Source organism: Athene cunicularia (assembly GCF_003259725.1).
Source record: "Athene cunicularia isolate RWA chromosome 1 unlocalized genomic scaffold, athCun1 chr1_part2, whole genome shotgun sequence".
NCBI lineage: Eukaryota > Metazoa > Chordata > Aves > Strigiformes > Strigidae > Athene > Athene cunicularia.
In genome coordinates, this window is record NW_020799092.1 from 41,246,710 (window position 1) to 41,268,686 (window position 21,977).

Genomic DNA, 21,977 nt, shown 5'->3' on the forward strand with positions numbered 1-21,977 from the left:
GCTGGTCACTGCATCTCACACTCACCCAGCCCATCCTGGCTTGTGCGGTTTGAGGAAGCGTTTTAGTAGACCATTTGTTCTTTCCACAATTCCATTTGCTGGTGGGTAATACGGAGTATGAAACACCCACAATATTCCCTCCTGGGCTGCCCACTCTTGGACCACTTTGGCTGTGAAATGTGAGCCGTTATCTGATTGGATTGACTGTGGTTTGGGGAAAATTCCAAACCATTCTTTCAGAGCTTTTATGGTGTTTTCTCCTGTTGCCTTAGCACATGCTTTAGCTTGCACTAGCCCAGATACTATCTCTACGCCTACCAATATATAGTATTTTCCTTCTGATTTTCAAAAAGGGCCAATGTAATCAATCTGCCAGGCCTCCCAGAGGCCTTTTGCCTCTCTTAAGTGCAGGGGGTCACTCTCCAGCAGGTGTCTGTCCAGACGGATGCGGCATTGTTCACGAGAAGATACGGGAGTTTTACATTCTTCTCTGGTAACTGGCCACCCTCAGGCTTGTGCCTCACAATACAGGTCTTTAATTCCTGAATGTTTCTATTTTACATGTAGCCATTCTAACAGACATTCCCAATTTTCTGCTATCTGGGTGCTTTGTAGGGGACCCAGCCAGGCTAGTTCATCCACCTTGGAGTTCCATTGGCTCATGGGGGTATCATCTTGCTGATGAGATGCCACCCAAGCTACTGCAAATTTCCCTTGTCTGGCAATGGTAAGGGTATCTTGCCATTTTTCCTTTTGCCATACAGGTATTCTATTGACCTCCCATCCATTTTGTTCCCAAAATGGAAGCCATTCAGTGCAACCTTTGAACACAGCATAAGAGTCAGTATAGATATAGACAGAAGAAGCAGATTGAGCCTCACGTTGGAAAACACTCCACACAGCAATTAGTTCTCCTACTTGTGCGCTACCTTCTCCTTCGGTAATGATTTGTTCCTTGGTGTCTACCCAAAGTGCCACAGCTTGGCATTTCCAAATTTTTCCCTCTTGCTTTGACAAGGCATCTGTAAACCAGACATTTTGCAATTGTCCAGAAAACTGGGGAGCTACTTGTATCACAGGCAAAAGCTCGGGTGTTTCCCTACTCGGGTCTACCTCATCCTGTATATTTAACACTTTTGTGGCTCCTTCAGTTACAGAAAATATTTCACAATAGTGTTCTATTTGTGCATACCATTTTCGCACAGAGGCTCTCTAGGCCACCCCATCAGGGGGTGGAGTTGCTGCCAAAACTGCTTTGATCGCTTTAAATGGGCCTCTGAGAATTATAGATTGTTGCCGGATGGCGCATTCAGCTTCTCTTAAAGCTAGACTGACTACAAATAGACCTTCTTCCCAAGTTGTGTACCTTTTTTCAGCATCTTTAAAACTCTGAGACTAAAAACCAGTGGACCTAACAGGACCCTCCAGACCCTTTTGCTGTAAGTGGATGGACAGTCCAGTCTTGGCAAAGCCCATTCAATTTGAACCGGATCTGTCAGGTGAATTGGACCCAGGGCTTGATAGGCAGTCGCTTAAACATCAACAGCTGTAAATCTTCATCATGGACCTGAATCCATTCCCACTGAGCTCTCGTCATACAAGGGCCTAGCAATAATGGAAAAGTCAGGAATGTATTTCCTCCAGAACACAAGCAGCCCTAGTGCACGTTGCAAGTCTTTCTTTGACCCTGGCATTTTGATCTGATTAAGAGAGGAGAGAGTATCCAGTGGGATACATGTCATGCCTCCCTTCCACCAGATCCCTAAAAATTTTACCTCACTTGAAGGGGTCTGTATTTTCTCAGGTGGGATTGTCAACCCTATACTTTCTAGGTGGGTGATAATGTCCTTCTGAGTTTCTCTAACTTCCTCTACCTGGGTCCTTCCTATGAGTACATCATCTATGTATTGATAAATCTTCACCTCTGCTTTTCTGGGGATTGTTTCTTGCTCTAGAGCATGGTGAGCTAGCGTGAGGGAGTGCTTGTATCCCTGAGGGAGTCGTGTAAAAGTGTACTGTTGTCCTTCCCAGGTGAAGGCAAAGCAATCCTGGTCCTCAGGTTGTAAAGGGATCATGAAAAACATATCTTTAACATCAATTGTGGCCATGACAGGGTGGGATTGTTCCTGAATGGTTGATATCAATTCAGCAATATTTGGTGCAGCAGCTGTTAGCTGTATTGGCATTGAGTCTCCTGTAATCTATTGTCAATCTGCATTTGCCATTGGGTTTTCAAACTGGCCATGCTGGAGAATTGAAGGGGGAGTGAGTGGGAACTACAACTCCTTGTTTTTTTCAGATCCTCCAGAACTGGTGCAATTCCCTCCCTTGCTCCTAAAGGCAATGGGTAGGGTTTAACATTTGTTAATTTAGAGGGAGGCAGGGTAGGTGCCACTTGCAATAAGTGCATCTCTGTGTCTGATTTTTCAGTCAATTGCCTGATCTGGGAGACACCAAAAGACCATGAGTTCCCCTGGATGTTCCTCCACTGCCTACCCTTCAAAACATCTATGCCCAAGAGATTCGTTTGGAAAGATCCTATGGCCACCATAGTGTTGACTGGGTTTTCCTCTCCTGGTAACCGTAGTTTCACTGGAGTCATAGGTACTGACTGTTTTTTCCAGGGCATTTTAGGACAATTAGATTTTTGGATGGAATTGCGATTCCACATTGTTGTGCTTCAGTTCGCATTAGCACGGTAATTTGTGCCCCAGTATCAATTAGAAATGTTACCAGTCTTTTCCTTGGTCCTACAGCAACAGTAATCAATAAGTCTCCTTTTGTGTTGCAGGTGAGTTGTCTTACAAACATCCATCCTCCACATCCCCGCTCACCTTTGGGGAGTGGAGGGTCTAGTTTCCCATCACCTTCTTTTCTCCAGTCGGCTCCTCCCCAAGATCTATTAAGGGTGGAGCACTAGGGGTTGGTTTGGAAGTGACCTTTCTCTCTGGCCATTTCTCCACAAGTTGTTCTGATTTTTGAGTCATGAGTCCATCCATCAATTTCTGAGGAATGCCTTTCTAAAGCCCTAGTTGCCACAATCCCAGTTGAGTTAGAGGCCTCTCTCTCCCAGGTTTCTGAAATCGGGGTGATCCCGAACCTTGTCCCTTCCTCATGTATGATTGTTACCCACTAATGAGCTCTGCAGCCGCATGACCCTGGTCTCAGTTCTTTGGGACGATCCCCCAACGGGACCATATTTTCTCCCAAAATTAATCAATTCCTGGGCTACATCTCCCCATGTCCATACTTTCCTCCCTGGCCATTGATGGTCAGGGGTCACCATCCCTTCCAGAGCGGCCGTCATTCTTTCTCCATTAGGAGTGTTTTGAATCTTCCCTTGCAATTGAATAGCAATGGGTTTCAGGGAGTCAGGGAGTCCTCGTATCAGGGGAGTCATCCTCTCTGGGTCCACAGGCATCATCATCGGGGAGCCTCAGTTGGACTTGAGCTCCCGATCATACATCATTTGCAGACAAGCTGCCTTCTGCATATTTTCCACTAACTGATCCACTGTGCCCGTTACGGCAAGGGGATCTCCCCTCTCCAAGGGGTTCAGCACTCCGGCCGAGTATGCAACTCTTTGAGTCAATGACCATGGGGCTCAGCAGTCACCGGTGGTTAGAAACACACCCGGTCCCCAATATCCTTCTGCTTCTTTCTCTGACAACAAAATTCCATCTCCTCCTGACAGAGACACTCTCCACACATACTCTGTCTCCGATTCTTTTGCAGTCTTTGAAAAATCTTTTCTCAGCTTTGCCAATTCAGTTGCTGTAAATAGGACTTCCTTGGTGATAACCTGAGGATGGTTATCACTGTCGTCCTCATACACATACTCTGTTTTAACCAATGGATACATGTGGGGGTGACTTTCTACAGTTTCTTTTGCCTTCTGCAAATCTCCTTGGGGATAGATTTGACGTATCCCCTTCTCCAAAAGTTTCACTTCTGCCTTGGCATGTGTATCTGTCTCTGCCAAAATGTATTCCCTCAATTCGTCTTTCAATATTCTATTTTGATTCCTTTCCTCCTCTAACAATTCTTTGCTGTCTCTCAATTGGTTCTGCAGGGTCTGTATGACCGTCTGCAGTGAGTCTATTAAAGTGTCAGCTTGACTAGACTTCTCCTTTCTCTCTTCCATTGCAGCTACCAGGCTCACTCCTAACACTGCACAAATTATAGCTTTTCCTTTTCTAACCTTAGCTTCCTTTTGCAATACCTTTATCTGATCCACCACACATTGTGGTTGGAACCAGTGGTTTTTAGCCCAATCTCGCCCCTGGACTGAGGGATGGGATCTGTGCACCTCCAAAAGATCATTTAATTTATCTATTCCTTCAGCCCCTGAGGGCACATCATCACAGCCTTTTCCTTTTCCTAACACAGAGGGGATATCGTTCTGAGAGGGTCAAACCTTAATGTCAGATTTCCCCTATTCTCTCCCAGGAGACCAGATCTAAATCTCACACAAAAGCAACACAGAAGGAGGTTTTCATCCTGAGAGGGCCACAACTTGATACACAACTTTCCCCTGTTCACTCTCAAGAGTTCATACCTTACCGAAGCACAAATGCAGTATCACTGTCCACGCTCTCCCTGTTCACTCTCAGTAGATCACAACTTAATATAACATGCAGAGAACTATTTCACCCTGAGAGGTTTGCATCCAACACGACAAGGTATTACAGCACTCTCATCTCAAGGGATCCTGTCCGTGACGTCAATTTAGAATGTCCCGATCTGATATCGGGAAGGGTTCTTAAACAATCCTAAGAGCGAGATTAAGACAGAAACAAGGTCAAATGCCATACAACCTTGTGAACTTTATGTAGCATACAACTGGTACTAGCGATAGGACAGAGAGGAAAGGGAAGGAGAAGTCAGAATCCCTAAGCAAGAAAAACAGCAGAGATGCAGCAAGGCTAGTTACCAACACCACAAATCCCATAATGTACTGTTGGCTCGATCCCGGTGCAGATGATGGTGCTCCAGGCTTCAGAAGGATGTGAATCCAGAGAGAGAAGTACGCAGTCCTTTTATTGTCCCAGATGTCTCCAAAAAGTCCCTTACACCTATTAAGTTCCTTATAAGCATAATATTTCAGTATTCATCCACACACGAGTGTGATGGACTTTCTAATTGCTGTATCAGCACTTTCCTGAATCATTCATTCTTAAAATCCCACAACTGGAGGAACAAAAATGGATGGAGCTTTTTCACCCATCCTTGTCCAGCTCCATGGCAGGAGGGGTGACCTCTGCATCTTCGCACCTTTGCCCCACTCTAAGCCCCCAGTCCCTTGCCCTGGTCTCTCCTGGGTGAAATCCCAGAGTTCATCACTTTATCCTTTTGTGCTTTATTGCTGACATGAAAGGAGAGAGGCAATCCTTGCCTTCCCCCAGATTTTGCTCCTGGAGAGGGCTGAGGGAAGGCTAGCTAGGAGAAAGCCAGGATCATCTAAGCCCACAGGTGATGTTTTTCATGTCACCTGCTTTGATGAAAGTCCTTCAAAACCAAAAATAACTGTGCAGACCCGCCTGCTGAAAGGGAAGCTTGCCAGAAGGCATTTCTCCTTGTGGACACTGCCCAGTCCTAGGGTGACCAGGAAAGCAAGAGCCAAGCCCTGCCTTCAAGAGCAGCCCTAGCTCCCACTTTTCCTGCTGATTGCATGGGAGACCACTGTGTCACTGTCCTGCAGAGAGGCACACAGCCTGCATCTACAGATTTTGCCTGTGCAGTCAGCAAGGTGCCAGGGCTAGAAAATCAGCCTCAGGAGCTGTGTATTTCATGTAATTGGGCTGCTAAATTACAACCCAGAAAAACTATGTTACCTGCTGGGTAAGTCATTGGCAAGGCACCATGCATGGTGCATGAAATGTCTTGAAGTCCTTTAGAGAAGGCTGAGGCAGTATTACTTCTGTTGCTGCAGACCCACTGCAAAACTCATTGCTTTACATTGAACAGCAACAGCAACACTGCAGGGATAAGCCCTGTTCTGCTTCATTATGCTGTACAGGTCCTTCATTCTTCTGGTGTGAGTGAGTACAATTCTGTGGAAGACCCAGTGTCACGCTGGTGTGTGCCAAGATTGCATGCTTCTTCTGAAGTAGAAGATTCACTCATGGACCATAGGAGACGTGGCCACTAAAAGGCCACTACAAGGTGCCACCCATCTGAGCCCTGGTCAAAACATCATATGTTAAACACTCTTAAGGGAAACTGTGCAGCTGGTGAGCTCTTCACACAGCATTCATTTTCAAAGAGATAAAAGAGATAAAACTAGAGTTCACTGATATTGACTGTGGTGGTTTAAGCCCTGCCGGGACCAGAGACCACGCTGCCGTTGTGCCTCCCCCACCCTCAGCCGGTCAGGCTGGCCGTGAGGCACAAACCCGGGTTAAAGTAAGGAGAAATTTAGTACAACAGTGTGATAATCTGAACAACAACAGCAGCAATGATAGCAACAATAAACAGCAATAACAGTAAGGAAGACAAAAGATATACAGAGAAATACCGCAATGGTTACGGAACAAGCCCGCTGTGAGTTCCCCGCCACCAAACCCACCAAGGAAAAAAATTCCTGCGCTCGGACCTGACGTCAGCATGGTATGAATAACCCGGCTGGAGATCCCTTCCCCCTTCTCTGCTGGGGAAACTTAACCCTGTCCCAGCTGAACCAGGACATAGACTTTGTGGAGCTTTTTGTGTTTCTGACAATCGGATGTGCAAGCAATCTCTTGCCCATTCCACAACCCCTTGTGAGGCTGCAGACAGGCCGTTTTGCAAGGCATGGGTGTAGTCTCAGGGTGGTGGAGCAGGTGAGGGCAGACAAGGAGCTTTGTTCCCTCGCAGCACAGGAAAAGGCACAGTGCTGAAGGTGCCTCTCCCTATTTTGTGCCTCAGTGACCAAGCTACTGCTGAGTCAGACCTGCCGCTTCAAGTACCCCGTATGTGTGCGCCGCTTCTGAAATGACCCTCAACAAGAATCAAAACGAGTTAAAAATACCAATGTCAAACAGCAGCCTGTGAATGCCTGGTTGCTCAGAGGAGATGTGGAAACTCCTGCAGTTGGACACCATCTCCTTTTGCCCCTAGAGGCAGCTAGGCACTAAGCTTGCAGCTCTGGAGGTGCTCCCCTGGGCTTTCTGTTGTGGGCAGTGCCCCTCCTGCCATGTGTCCTCCCCTTAGTAAGGCAAGTTTTGTGGCTTAGGTTGTGAGCCAGCAGATACCTCAGTTATACCTCGGTGTCCAGTGCTGGCTGACCAGGGCTGAACACAACCCTACCTGCATCACCCAGCAGCTCTTCAACTCTCATCACGTTGACCTTACTCACACACACCCACAACAGCAGCTAGCAGCCCACATGGACCTCACAAAGAACTCCAACTGCATACAAACAACATACCCAGTAATTACAAACAAACTAGCTCTGAGACCTCTGGGCCATCTCAAATCTTCTCTGAAGCCCCAGCATCCCAGTTCCTCAGAGCTGGTGCGATCAATCGCAGGACACCTTTATCCAGGGCATGAACACCCTGTTGGTCCTCACCTTCCTCCTCCAACACCTTCCCCACATACACCACTTTTCCTCTCACCTTCTCCAGGCCCTTGCAGACATGCCTGCCTGCCAGGCTGCCATGCTGGTACCAGTAACAGCAGGAACTGTAACACAAGAGGGCCTCAGCAAGGGATAGCTCCAGAAAAATAAAAAGCCAGAACATATGCATGGTTTTGCCCAACCGCTGCTCAGAAAGGCCTGTTCTACCTCCCTGGGCTCTTCTGCATGCACAATAAGCCTTAGCAATTTACTGGTAATGTTGATCATCTAAGATACATTTTATATATCTCATTCTTTTCTTAGACTTCTGAATTCCTTAATGAAATTAAAGGGATTAAATTAAACTAAATGGAAAGGTCTGGATTAGACCTTTTCAGGATCTTTTGCTGTAGCTCCTTTGAATGAGCATCCTGATGCCTTTGAAAAATGTCCCATTTAGCATTGAGAAGTTTCCCATATAGCCATAACTGGGTTATGGTTAACCATAACTGGTGGGAATGTGCCACTTTGTTCTTTCAGTTCTAACCATTGTGACAATTTTTTTGCAGGGTTGTGTCCCATCATCCAGAATTATATTCCTGGTATTACTGTAGCCCAGGAGATCTGTCTCTATTCATAGAGACAGTAGCTAACAACATACTTTTTGGTGGTGTATCTTTTTTTCTCAACAGTCACCAGTGACTGAACCTCTCTGGTGGCTCTCCCTTGTGGTACCAAAGGGATCAACCTTTGCAGCCTTGTGACTGAGAAAAGGTACAATTCATCTGACTGAATGCTGACATCTCCTTTGAGGTGAGATGAATCATGTCCTAGAAACATCTACATTCTGTCCAATGATTTCCACCCCAAGATCCTACACCCTCCTGTGTAGTCACTGTAACACAAAGTGAGTTTTACCCACTTCTGCTTCTCCTGGCTTTTCTTTCTGCCCCAATAACACTGATTCTGGCACTTGGCACTTCCATCTGTCCTGAAGTTATTGAAGATACCTTTTGATTTCAAGTTTGTCCCTCCCTTTTTTGGGAAATTTCATGACTTGTGGCAATGTGTGTGCATCTCCATTACAGCCATTGCCTTTGTGCTCCATCTCTAGATCTCTCCCTTGTGCTGAGGGCTCTGCACCACCCTTGCAGTGCTGGCACACGAGCTGTTTCAGACACTAAAAGCCCAGGCCAAGAGGATGATTTTTTCTGGCAAATTCTGCTCAGAAGCCCACAGGCTTATTCTGGGCTGTCCCCGTGTCTATGTGAGCATTTTGTCCCAGTCCTCCATCACCACTGGCTAGCCCTTCAGTACAGTTTCGTGTTTTCTGGGGAGCTTCAGCACTGATGTGGCTTTCATGAAGTCCTTCCAGCTGGGGTGGTGGGCATAGTCTACAATTTGTGCAGGGGAACAGTGTCCTCTTTGGGGTGTTCTCTGGTTTGGAGAGCTGGTGTTTCTGTGTACCTACAGCAGAAGCTGGTGCACTACAATTTGCTGGAAGCATTTCTGCCCCTCCAGGCAATCTCTACCTGCAGGCACCTGTCACAGAGATGCAAGAGTCCACGTGTTGCATCTTGTGAAGCAGGTGACGGGGTATTTGCCATCACTTCACTGAAAAAAAATTATGAGATTATTTCTGGAAGGGCACTGGAGGCAGAAATTGTTCATGCTGGCTAGAGGTGCTTATTTTGCCATCAGCCACATTCTCCTATGTTAAAGAGATGTGGAGCTAAAAATAAACACACGGCCCATTAACCTTCAAGTGCCTCGCAGCAATTGCCTGGGGAAAAAAGACAGGAGAAATGGGTAGAGTCTGAAACAATAATTAACAATGAATAGACACTGAAAGAAAAACACCGATGAAGTGGGAATGATGGAAAAAGTCTTTTCCCAGGGGAGCTCTGCTCTTCTCACTATGAAGCTCACTCCCACCTCCCTGGCAGGGGCTTGCAGTAGGACCGTTTTCTTTGCAGCCAAAGGATTTCCAGAGAACAAGCTCTTCTTTGCCTTTCAGATTCGAGAGTGGATACTTGCCTTCATTTTTGCTGCCAGCTCAGCTTTCTGTGCCCTTAGCCTGGTCACACAGCTGGGACATAAGGAAACTGGTGACTCCCATTGCAAGGAGAAGGAGCAGTGGGTGTGGGGGTCCTGACTCACTCTCAAGGGCACAGAGGAAACCTGAGGGTGTCTAGGGACATAAACCAGTAGTCTGTGCTGAGCTCTTTGACAAAACCTGGAGAAACAAAATATATTTCAAAAACCAGGCCCTTTTTGCCATATAAAATGTGGATGGAAATTTTCTGGACCAGCTGTGCTCCTTGTGAAGACAAGAAGGGCTGCAAATCACACAGCTGGGGTGATTCATAGCATCCGGGCTCCAACTCAGCCTTCAGGCAGCTCCTCACGTGCCAGGTTTGGCCCCTGCTGCATCCTCATCCCAGCAAGATGCTGGGTGTCCCTTCATCTTCCCCCTGGCGCACAGACACACATGCCCATGGAGCTACTGCTCAGCCCCCACTGCCCAACACTGAGACACTTGGCTGGAGGGAAGGGCATGGCTCTGCCACCTCTCCCTTCTGAAGGAGTATGGCCCAGGCTGGAGAAGAAGAAGGGACAACAGTTGCAGCCAAGGGCTGTGCAAACACATAGAGATGTACTGCTTGGGCTCTGCATCACCCCGATACACAACAAGGAGTAGGCATGAGGCGCAGTCCTTAGTACCTCAGTCTCTCTGTGCCATGTACAAATCAACAGCACTAATAATACCTAATGATCTCACCTCCAGATATTGAGTCATGTTTGCCAAGGGCTCAGAAGTGCCTGCCTGGAAGATCCTGCACATGTGTGCTCTTTTCTCCCACACCCAGTAAAGCCTGAAATGGTGAGGGGAGGGATGCTGTATTCTAATCCATAAACCTTAATTCAATGCAGACAAAGTCTTAAATGTGCTAAGGAGAAACTGGCTTCTCTAATTAAAAAATAGCTCTTTGTAAAATAATTATTTTTTTAAAAAACTAAAATGAAATTTTAATTACATCTGTGTAACCTAAGGCAATTTTCAAGTAACTGGGGAGTTTTTGTTCACTGTTTTTTGGAGTGTTCAGGATTCATCATCTCACTCTTTAAATATATCTGGCTTCTAGTGAAAAATAGTTAATGACTACAACCATTTGATTAAATGGTGCTCTGGAGGACTTACCTGCAGCAATTCCTGAAAGAGGTGCCTTGTAAGATCAAATTTTCTACAAATCCCACAGTGATTTCTGTTCTTCTAAAAACTGAAGTGCCTGCAATACAATAAATAGAAAAGCCTTCACTTGTTGCAGTTAGAGTTTTAAATATGTAGCTAATTTTTCTAATTGGTTTCTCTCTTCAGAGAACAAAGAAACATCACTAGGACTGCAGCTTTCCCAGAATTACACGAACTTTGCATCTGCACCAGCCATAGCATCTGGGGGAAATTGCTAAACCCCGTCAAAAAAATAGTGACCTCTTCTTTCTTGAAGCTTGATTAGTATTCCCAGAAAAAATAAACTCAGTTTGATCTCTTGACATTTCTTCTGCTATATGCCCAGGTTACTCAAAGGCCATATCTACACAATACAGAGAGAGGGAAGAGAACAAACCACCTTCCCAGGGCTCTGTGGCTTTGCATTAACCCAACCTGGAATGATGATGGCCTGTCAGTGCCTTCTCTCTTGGGTTTCTTAAATTAAATTCTTGAAAATTTTTGATTTTGTTTTGGTCTCGTTTTGCTTGCTTATTGTTGCCTTTATTTCACTATGGGTCTTTATTTTTGCTGACTTGAAACTGGAAGAGGGTCAAACCTATACCCAAACTGGAATGCAGGAATCATTACATCAGTGTAAGAAAAGCTTTCTATTCATGTTGCTGAAAGAGATTATTTGCTAAGGATTGAAAAACAGAAGCTCTGAGATGAGTGTAAACACTCATTTCTCAGGGCACAACACCTTCTTCATTTAATACAGGTACAAAAGACGTTTTACCTGGAAGAAACTGTCCAGTAATAGCAGCGTCCAGGTTTCTTGTCCTTTCTTGGAAGCAGCTGATTTGACTGCTTTTAGACAGAGGATACTGCTCTTGAGGGAATGCTAGTCCCAACCAGTATCGCCAGTCTTCTGCTCCTTGCTAATCTCTGGTGTTTTATACTCTGCCTTCTGTATTTTTCCTTTTTATTTCATAGCAGGTGTATGTGGGTAGGCGTGGCACCCCAACAGGACTTCCACTCTTTTCTATCTATCCTTCACCACAGATCCCAACCCATCAAAATGTTGCATTTAGCAACATTTACTCTGTGCCACAGCAAGCACCAACTGGCTGGAAATAACACTGAGGCAACCACCAGGGAAATCCAGCCTAAATCTGACTCTCCTAAGCACAGCTGGGCTCTGGGGACAGGGAGAAAGCAGATGTATGGCCTGCTAGTGGAAATGGGGCTGCAGGTGAGTTCATGAGCCTGACCATGGCACTGAACACACCACCACCACCACACTGTAAGAATAAAATCTCTACCAGTGGCCACTGCAGCTACATCAGAACTGCACCATCAACAGTACCATCAGGCAGGCAGTAGGCTTGGCAAACTGCATGAGGGCTCTGTTGTTTTTCACACCACATGGCATTAATTATTCACATTTTTCTGGGACTTCTGCAGGTAATCTTAAAAATATTTCCATGGTGAATATCTGTTAAATTATGCATGGTGTTTACTTTCATTCTTCTGCGGTTCTGCCATCTTTCATGAATATGAAAAGCGGAAATCTAGAGATGTCTTTCTTTTGATAGCAAAATTTTCCAGAGTGATAGGTCTGGTTATACAAATCTGTACTCGTGCTGGTGCTGGTGCATGGGGATTGCCTGTGTGAATATGAAACTAAGGCATCGCCTCCTCCAAAGAGGAAGAACAGGAGGGCAGGTCCTCCCTGCCTGGAGATTGCCACATATGCCTGAACTGCCTCAAAACACCTCAAGCAACATAAAAGTGTCCAACAAAATTCATGTTGAAACCTCAGAATAATGGCAAGGATCAGATATAATAAGTAATAGCTGTCTGCTAGGGACAGAGCTGGCATTTCAGTGATGGTGAGACAAGGGGCACAATCACAGTCAAAAATGACAGTCCATTCGCACACATTCTTTTCTCCTGTTTTCTAAGAAAAACTGCCTGTGTCTTTCTCTTGGAACCACTGGTACATCTTCAGGCCCTGGTCCTCAATATAGAGGCTCAGTGTTCCCAGATGTGCTTGTTCTGGAGAATTTGGGAACGTGAATCCCAATGCACAAAGAGGTGACATCTCCCCAGGAATGTACCCAGGCATCACACCCACTTTGCAAACCAGGCCTTTAATGAGACATGACTGAAACAGCGACTGAATTTCCTGTAACCAGTATAAAACCAAGACAATCAATGTAAAAATCTTGCTTTTTCTCAGTTGTTGCCATACTGAAATGAAGAATGTGGCAGTCAAAACAAGATCCAAAATCTGCAACTGGAATTCTCACAAACACTCAGAGCCTGCTTACTGAATTTGCACAAGGTCTAGAAATCCCTTCATTATTATATCTTTTTTTTTGAAAAATCCCAGTTTTCTAAAAACAAGTGTACAAACTGCCACAATAATTTAAAAACTTTTTTTTTTTTTTTGAAACTTAGTTCTCTGACAGCTTCCAGCAAAAATAGTTATTCTTAAACAAGTTTCAATTGATATCTGCAGTTCAAAAGCCAGATGTAAATCTGCCCCTCAAACCTATTATGGAATTTTGAACAGAAATAATTAAGTAATACCTCCTAGAAAAGTAAATAAAATTTTTAAAATACTTGTGTATATTGAATGTCAATAGTAATATATGGAGAGGAATGTGTTTGTCTAGCAAAACTTTCCCGTAGTCAGCTGGGCTGCATTTACACAGCTGGGCCTGCTGACTGCAGGCAGGCTGGGAGCCATCAGAGCAGATTTAGACATCTAGCAATGGAGTGAAATAGGCACTTCCAGGACATGATAGGTCTTATCCCAGAGAAGCTGTCTAAAATAGATCAGACATATCGCAGCTCCTAAAATTCCTGCTCCTTTTCAACTCTAGAGCAAGTCTGGGTGGTGGGCTCTGATATAGGGCTCTGGATGATGTAGGGGTTGTCCTTAAAGGCACGTGGGGCAGATCCCAGCCAGGAATGAGCTGTCTCTTCAGATTTAATTCACTGCAGTAGCAAGTAGCTGTGCCAGAAATTGGCTAAACTCCACCCTAAAGGCAGGTGGGAGGTTTGCTCCACTACTCAATTTATGTTCAGCCTTGATATATTGATAACCTGTAACTTTTATGATATTAATAATTCATAGGATCAAACTGTTATGATACCTTAAGATAGCCATTGTCTCATATATCCCTGCCTCTGGAAATACCTTCCCTGGAACAATTTGGGGCATCACACTGCCAGCACATAGTCACCCTGAGTTTGGCTGCTGTACCCAAGTGTTCCTCCTCCTCCTCTGCAGTATCCAGCTGATGAGCTCTGAGTTTATACTCTTATTAGTCCCCTGGCTCCTGGTCTTCCACCTTGCGTTGCTGGATGCAATTTGATTCCTGCTACTTCAGTCCTCCAGGCTGTCCAATTACCACCCCCCCATCTTCCCCTGGACCAACAAAACCTCACAAGTTTCTGTCAACACCAAATTTAATTGGCACCCTCACATACTGAGGTCATCACTGAAGGGCTGGCCCCAGAAGAGATGTTTTCTTTAAATCAGACATAATAGAAAGGATACCCAGGTTGTTGAATTCTTTTTCCCAAACTGTAGCTTTGAAGTATCCTAGTCCTTAGATAGTCACTGCCAAATTATGCCTTGTCACCCTGAAAGGATCATTTTAGTAATTGTTCTTTTCAAAAACTAAGTCCATATAAAGGAACTCAGGATTATGTATAAAGATTATACTGGCAAAATTCTATATTTTTTTGCACATCATCAAACAAGTATTTGCCTAAAGAAATCTTCCTGTATTGCAGTATGACAGAAAAGTATTGTAGCCCAGATTACTAATACATTGCCAACCATCTCAATAAATTGAAATTATATTTACCTTTCAGACTCCATAGCAACACTGAATGTAAATATATTTACTAATATTCTTATAAACGGTGATTAAGGCTTTGCACATTCCAGCTGTGAATATGCTGGGAGAAGAAACAGGGACTCCATCTGCTATTGTGTTTGTTCAGTTGACTGAAAAAATCAAACACTAATTTAAACGAATAGTTCATTAAAAAAAGTGGGTTTATTCTTTGAAAAAAATGCAAGTTATTCGTCAGCTTCTTGTACTCTCCTAGTCCATTTGGAGTCTCTGATGGGCAGGATAATAACATCGATCTCTCTGTTTTTGCTGCAATTGATTCTTTGTCCGAGTGTATTAATTACCAATATCTGTTGCATACTGTTGGATTTCTGTCCAGGGCGTCCCCTGCAGTGCCATACCTACCCTGCAGTGCTGGACACTGTCAGCACACGCAGTCAGCTGCTCCCAGCAGCAAAGGCAGCCCTGCAGAAATGCTGAATTAGCACTGGAGGTGGGAAATGCTGAGAACACTGGAAATAAATACACATCCATCATCCTATAGGTCCAGCAAGGAGAGATGGGCTCACGGTTTTCTAGTTTACGTATTCTGCCTGTGGTGTTTAACTAACAGCAGCATCACGTTAAGATCTTTTCTAAAACTTTCCAGCCCACCAGGCTTATGTGTTTTGGTTCCTCCATGGAGGTGACGGGAGGCTGTACTTTTAATAAGCTTCCCTGTGACCTCTGTCAGGAGCCAGTAGTTTCTCGCACTAGGGGAACATTAGAGGAATCCAGAAGAGAAATTAGCTGCTAGCAAGGAAAAAAATGGCATAAGAAAATGAGACTCAGCAAGGAAAGATGCTACTGGGGCCCATTCCTCTTCTTCCTGACAGTTCTGTGCCACATTAACCCTTGTAGTCTCAGATGAGTCACTGAAGATGCATAAGGGTATAAAGGAGCTCACAAGTAGGTTGTCTCTTTTGCCTCTTCTAATCTGAGTATTTGCATTACGAAGTAAATGCTCGGTTCTGCAATTTGAGCTGTACCTGTGTATTTCCTAAAAGCAACGTAAGAACCAAATTTAAGAACCATCAAACACGCTCTGCCAGTCCCCGGGAGGCAATGATATTTAAGCATGTTAAGGCAAGTTGCTTCCTCATCAAATTGCAGGGATGGAACTAAAAGTTCCAGATATTTGTCTTGACTAACAAAATCAAAAATCAAGCCTAATGTATCTGGTCCTGACATTGGGAAAACTGATTTGTCTTGCAGGCACTAGGAAGGTAATGAAGCATGAAGTTGTCACACATTGGGCCATTCTTTTTTTTCATTCCCTTATGTGAATATATGAGCCTGATTAGAAGGAATGAAAATTATTGCTTACAGATTTGCCCAGTCTTTGGATAAGCTGCACCCGGCTGCTCCCTGCTTCCCCCCTAAGCACTGCTAGCAGCAGTGTGTGTAATTCAGAAGTTGTAAGAAACAATCTGCAGCCAATGTATTTATGTTGCTGCAAAGAGGGCACCTAGAGAGACTGACACAAATACAGATATCAATGGGTCCTGTAATCCTTTCTTGGCAGGAAGTATGGACAAACAACCTAATAGGTCTTTTTCATCTGGAACATCTATGAACCTGAAAATGGTGCTGAACTGATTTCTGAAAATGGCACTTTCATCACCTGGCTGTGTTTCTAAAAATGCTGCTTCAAAACCAGAGCATTTCTATGTTCACCGAACTTTGCTATTTGTCCCCATGAACTCCTCTGAAATTGCCAGCATTTGAAAAAAAACACTGAAGGTGAATGATGACAGAGTTGGAGATCTGGGGCCCACTGGTTGATCTCCATCTAATATGATTAAAATATTAGCTCAGATACATGCTGCATATCACTGCCCTGTATTATTGTTTCTATTACGAACAACTGACTGATGGATGACAAAGCAAATTACTGAAGGCTTTTCATAAACATGAGGAAGGTACTTGTTTATCCAAATATAATTAGGGGCTGTAATTTCACTACCCTTTGAGAAACAGCCTCCCGCACCTCTTCAAGTCTCTTTGCCTGTACATGGAAGTCTCCCTGCTATGGGTGACAGGGAGGAACACCAGGTCTCTTCCTACCCATACTTCAGAGATGGGATGGAGGGACCTTCCTTCCCTCCATGTTCTCTGGGGGTGTATCACCATGACCTCTTGGTATGGAGAAGAAATTCAGACTGTTTCTTATATTTCAGAGGGATGGAAAGCCACAGAAGACAGTCTGGCTGGTTTCCTACAGCATACTCGGGCTGCACCACAGAGATTTGGGGCACTACTGAGCACATCCACTGCAAGCAGAGGAGCAAGGCACAGATGTGGCAGGATGCTGCCAGGCTGGGCTGCCGTGTCACCGTGTGCAGTCTCATGGGGAGGTGACTGTGCCATCAAGTCACCTGCAGCCTGCTCAGCACCATGCTGGGAGTGGCTGAAAATATCCCAGTTCTGGAGCAGGGTCAATGGGAGCTCAGTTTTTTCTAAGCCACACTCTGCTGCACGCCAGGGACATGAATCTTGCCTTGTCTTGCTCCACTGGCAACATGATGTTTCTAATCTCCCAGAAATGTTACCTTGATAGGTCTTTGTGAAAACCAGGTATTACAGCAGTGGGAGCATTAGAATAAACAGCAAGATGAGATAATTTCCAAGCCTTGTTATGAGAAAGAAAAAGTCAGAAGGGGCAGAAACATGCTGCTGCTGGGAGGACATGAAAACAGGACCTCTTCAGCACAGTGCCTTTCCAAAAATAGTACTAAGGCTGGAGTGGGGAAGACCAAGCTCTCCAGTCTTGGCCACCCATAACTGTCTCTTGACTTACAGTCCTGCGCAAGCAGAAGTACATGATATCCTTGGGTTTCATCTCCCAACCCACAGCCTCACATGCCAGAAACCATGTGCCTGCGGGATCTGTGATCAGCTGCAGAGAGCAGGGCTTCCACACTCCAAGCAGCTTGGCAAGGAAGCTCCTTCCTTTTGCTGCAGCCTCTCTCATGAACTTAACATCTTACACATTAGGTCTGATGTGTTCATTGCATGGCACAGCAGTGTTGTCTCCCTGGGTGGGAAAGAAGACATCAGCATGGCAGGGAACCAGGAGATCAGGTTGGAGAGCTGGCTAAGCAGCAAGCACAGCTGGGGTGACCACAGAAAGAGAAGCAGAGCAGCCGCATCACTAGAGTGAGGTTTGGATAATTTTACTTGTTTAAGCACTTTTCAGCATTAATGAGGTAAATCACACACAGTTCATCTATGGAGAAAAGGCACTTTATCAAACTATGTTTTCGTGCAAACTAATCAATAAATGGTGTTTGAATGGTAACATTTCTAAATGCCTAAACTGGTAGCATCCCTGCAGTCTGATGTTAGTGGAGCCATTTAAGCGATTTGCAGCCTTGTACTCAGCCCAAAATCCATCTGTCATCCTGTCTATAATTTAGTCTTGCTCGGAAGATGAAACATCTTTTCAAAATTCATCACAGTTAGTGAAGTTGAAATAGCTATATTCCTATTCAGGCTCTTTTAATATTTTTATTTGGCTTCTCCCCCCCCCCCCCCCCCCCCCTTCTGAGAGCATAATAATCACTAGGAAAAGTTATTTCAATGAGCATCTATTGATTCTCTGGTTCTCAGTTAGGACAGACCTGTGCTATTCCTTTCTCTTCACCCTCTTGTGACCAGATGAGGAATGCAATTTTACTATGGTTTTCTAAAAATTTAGGGTTTCACCTCAGCACTTCCAACATTACTCTGTAGACACTTACATGGTAAGGATTTCTACTGTACAGTTCTTTGGAAGTGAGGAAAAAAAAAAGTTACTCTGCTTATTCAAGAAGGAAAGTGACCTTCTGTCTTCAGTGAAGCACAGGATCTTTCCTTTGATCTTACTCCTGGGAATACTGCAAAATAATAATAGGATAATCCTATCCATATGTTGACATATTTGTTACCAGCCTCGGTGGGGCTCTGCATATTCAGCAGGGCTTTGCAGCTAGAAGTGGGCACTGATTTTGCTAGGTTGGGGGAGAAAAATATTCCTCCCCTCCTCCCACCTATCTGTCTTTACCTGCCACTTTCTAGCTAAGCTCTGCAAACAGCTGTGTGCTTGATTCTCTTTCCCTGAAAGCCCTCCATCCATTGCCTGGTCTCAAACAAACGCCATTCCTCTGTCCCCCTTCGCAAGCGGCTGCCTCCCGCAAGCTCCATCTTTTCATTTCTTTCTCTCTGGTGCAGCCTTGGAAAGTCTCAATGCCAAGTTTTTGTCAAGGTTGTCCAAACAGTCTGGAGTACAGCTAGATACAGAACTTTATTCTGCTGTCCTCAAGGTCCTGCTTTTATTATTAGACTTTACTCATTGTTTGGCTACAGTGTTTGAAATTGAAATGTTAGCTCCACCTCAGCTTTGCTATTACACAAACCGAGTGGAAATCTGCTGATCAAAACTTCCATGTACTTCAACTGGGCTAGGATTTCAGCCAGCTGTCTCTTTGAAATACATCTTTCAGTACTGGATCCTTGCCTTGCACACTGCTAAGGCAGGTCAGTCCTTGGGTAAGGTCACTGGCAGCTTCCAACCCACTTATTTTACTGGGTTTCTTGTGTTTCTGAAATCATATTCTGACAATGCACTGGAGTACGAAGATGACCTTTGGTCTTCAACCACTGTCCTGCAGCGACTCCTTGACCCAGAGTGTATTGCCGGATTTTGGTGAGCACACCGTACATAGCACAATCCCACATCGAGGTACTATAGAAATGCAGGTTTATATATTTAAGAATGCAACATTTTTTTGAAGATGTCATTCACAGTCTGCCACTGTAAATACAGAGACACTCACTGCCAGCAGCGGAACAAGATGGATCCATCCTGCCAAAACTTCTGCAGACTACGTGCAGCACACAGCCCACCTCTGTTACCTCTGAGCTTTCACTTCAGTCATGCAGTGGGAGCCGTGTTCTGTGTGCCAGGGCGAGCCAACAGGATTTCACTATATTCCATTTAGCTCTGTAGCTGAGACAGTTTGGAAAGATCTGGGTCAGTTTCAAAGGAAAAGCACTTTAACAGGCAAAGCACTAGTTTTTTTCAGAATGCACTTGTAAAAATGAGGCACGATATGCAGCCGGGAGAAGCTCTCACCCTGTCCTCAGCAGAGTACACAGACCCTGAAAAGGGCACAGCTCTTTCTTGTCCTGCAGCACACAGACTCTGCAAAGGGGAAAGCTCCTTTTTGTCCTGCAGTCTGTCCTGCTAGGACACAAGAGCTCTGACCCACAGAGTGCTCTGAAGACAGCAAGAGAAGGGGATGCAGAGACCAAGTGCTTTCTCCAGCACTACCAATAACTTACCAGGTACCCTTGGGCCTGTTACTGTACCTCTCGGAGTGTTTTTCCTGTTGATGGAAATGAGGATGGCGTTACAAACTTTCTCACCATGTCCTTTAACTGGTCAGTCATGCATCTGCATTAGCCAAATATTGTCATCTTTTATGTCATATTTGCACACCTGGTTCCTACGGCTTCTGTCTACTTCTGACCTGCCCTCCTTGATCCTATTTCCTTTGTATCCAGGATAATGAAAGCATCAGCTACCCAGAGTCAGCAGCTTTCACAGATTATGCAGCTTCTGAGAGAGTGTTGGCCTATTTTATTTTGTCAATATGAAGATAGAGGGTGTGTTTACCACCAAAGCTGCTGCAATGTCCTTTGAGATGTTTGTAGGAAGACCTGTGTATCTCATGTTTTTGTACTCTTCCAGACACAGAGACAGTGAGGGAAGAGCAAATTCTGGGAAGAAAGGGCACAACATGAACTAAAGCTGTTTGCCTGATATAGAAGGTCTACATCTTAACCTTATAATGACACAAAAGAATAAATAAATAAAATCTTGGAGTGCTTTGTACAAAGAAGCTGCATTAGAACTGGGCACTTCAAAATAATGCAGAAAAAGGGGGCCAAGACGGTGCTGCATGGGGTTGGTGGCCAGGGGGTAATGAAAAAGTGAAGATATTTGGATTGGAATTCCAATTTGCAGGTCAGGACCAGCTCTTACTTTGAAATTGAGGTCCATCTCTTGGAAAGAAAGAAGAGGGACCTGAGAGAGTGCTGTGACACCTGGCTGACTCATCTATGCAAGATAAAACACATATTTATCCAGAAGGACATTTTTTTTTTTTTCCTGGAGAGAAATACAGGGTAATTCTATTGGTAATACCAGAATTATCTGCAGATTCACTGGTCTGAATTGGCTCAGCATCTTCCCCTGTGTAAGCTGAGGGCCGCAGCACTGAATAGACCAGTCAGAAGTGCAAGAAAGTGCCTGCCAGAAGATGATAATAGCAGGGAAAAGGAGATTTTCAGAATTCAGGTCCATGGGTAACTGGTTCCACATTCAGATATTTCTCATTAAAAGGCTTTTAGTTCCTAAATTGTATTTATTTCTGAGCAGCCCGGATTATCACACTTTGCCTTTCATATTTGCTTGCTTGCCAAATTCTATTAGTTGTTAAAAAGACCTGTGCCCACTCTGCTGCTGCCCAAAATGGCAATACTCTTGCCTGTTCCTGAAACATCAGAATGTATTTTTCTCCTATGGGATAGAAGTAATTTCTGAAAAACAGGCATTTAAATACTCAACTAAAAAAAGGCATTTTTGTCATATTGACCAAAACAGAGTGCAATCTTCTATTCCTATTTTGCGTATTTTTGTATGTAGCATCCATAGGCACAGCCTCAAAATATCAAAAGGAGATAGTAGTAGTTAAAGGCGGCATTGTGACCATTACTTGATCTTAAGAGCAGTTTACATTTGATTCTCATGGAAATTCATTAGTATTGGAGGAATATTTCAGACCATCTTCTGAAGGACAGTTCCTAACAATTTATGTTCTAGTGTTCTGGTTTTGTTCTACTGTTCTGGCCTAGAACAATTTATGTTCTATTGTTCTTTAAAAGCTGGATTAAACAGTTAAGCAAGACAAACATGAAGGTGATTTGTATCACCTTATTTTAGCCATCTGAAAAGCCACCTCACCAAACACCATCACCCCACACCCCTCCCCAAACCCTGCAATCTATTCTTCAGTGAAACATTTTGGCAGATTGGACAAAATTTCACTAAAAAACCTTCACAGAATCTCGAAAAAAAAATTGAGGATCTGCTGAACCGTGGTGTTTATCATCTTGTCTCTCTTGAATTTGTTGCCATAGATCTCACTGCCATAGCTCTATATCAGAAATTTGCTCTCGGAACAAGCATCTGAGACACATCACATGGGTTACACTGGTGACATCCTGCCAGCTGTGTCACTGTGTTTCACATCATAAACTGCAG

General features: G+C 44.5%; 1 protein-coding gene across 1 annotated transcript; it reads right to left on the bottom strand.

The window, feature by feature from the left end:
- Positions 1–2,852: 2,852 nt before the first annotated feature.
- Positions 2,853–7,318, bottom strand: LOC113489348. The gene is given in 3 exon segments (XM_026864984.1): positions 2,853–3,064; positions 3,130–4,380; positions 7,288–7,318. Coding segments are annotated over 3 exon segments (1,494 nt in total).
- Between the last annotated feature and the right edge of the window lie 14,659 nt (positions 7,319–21,977).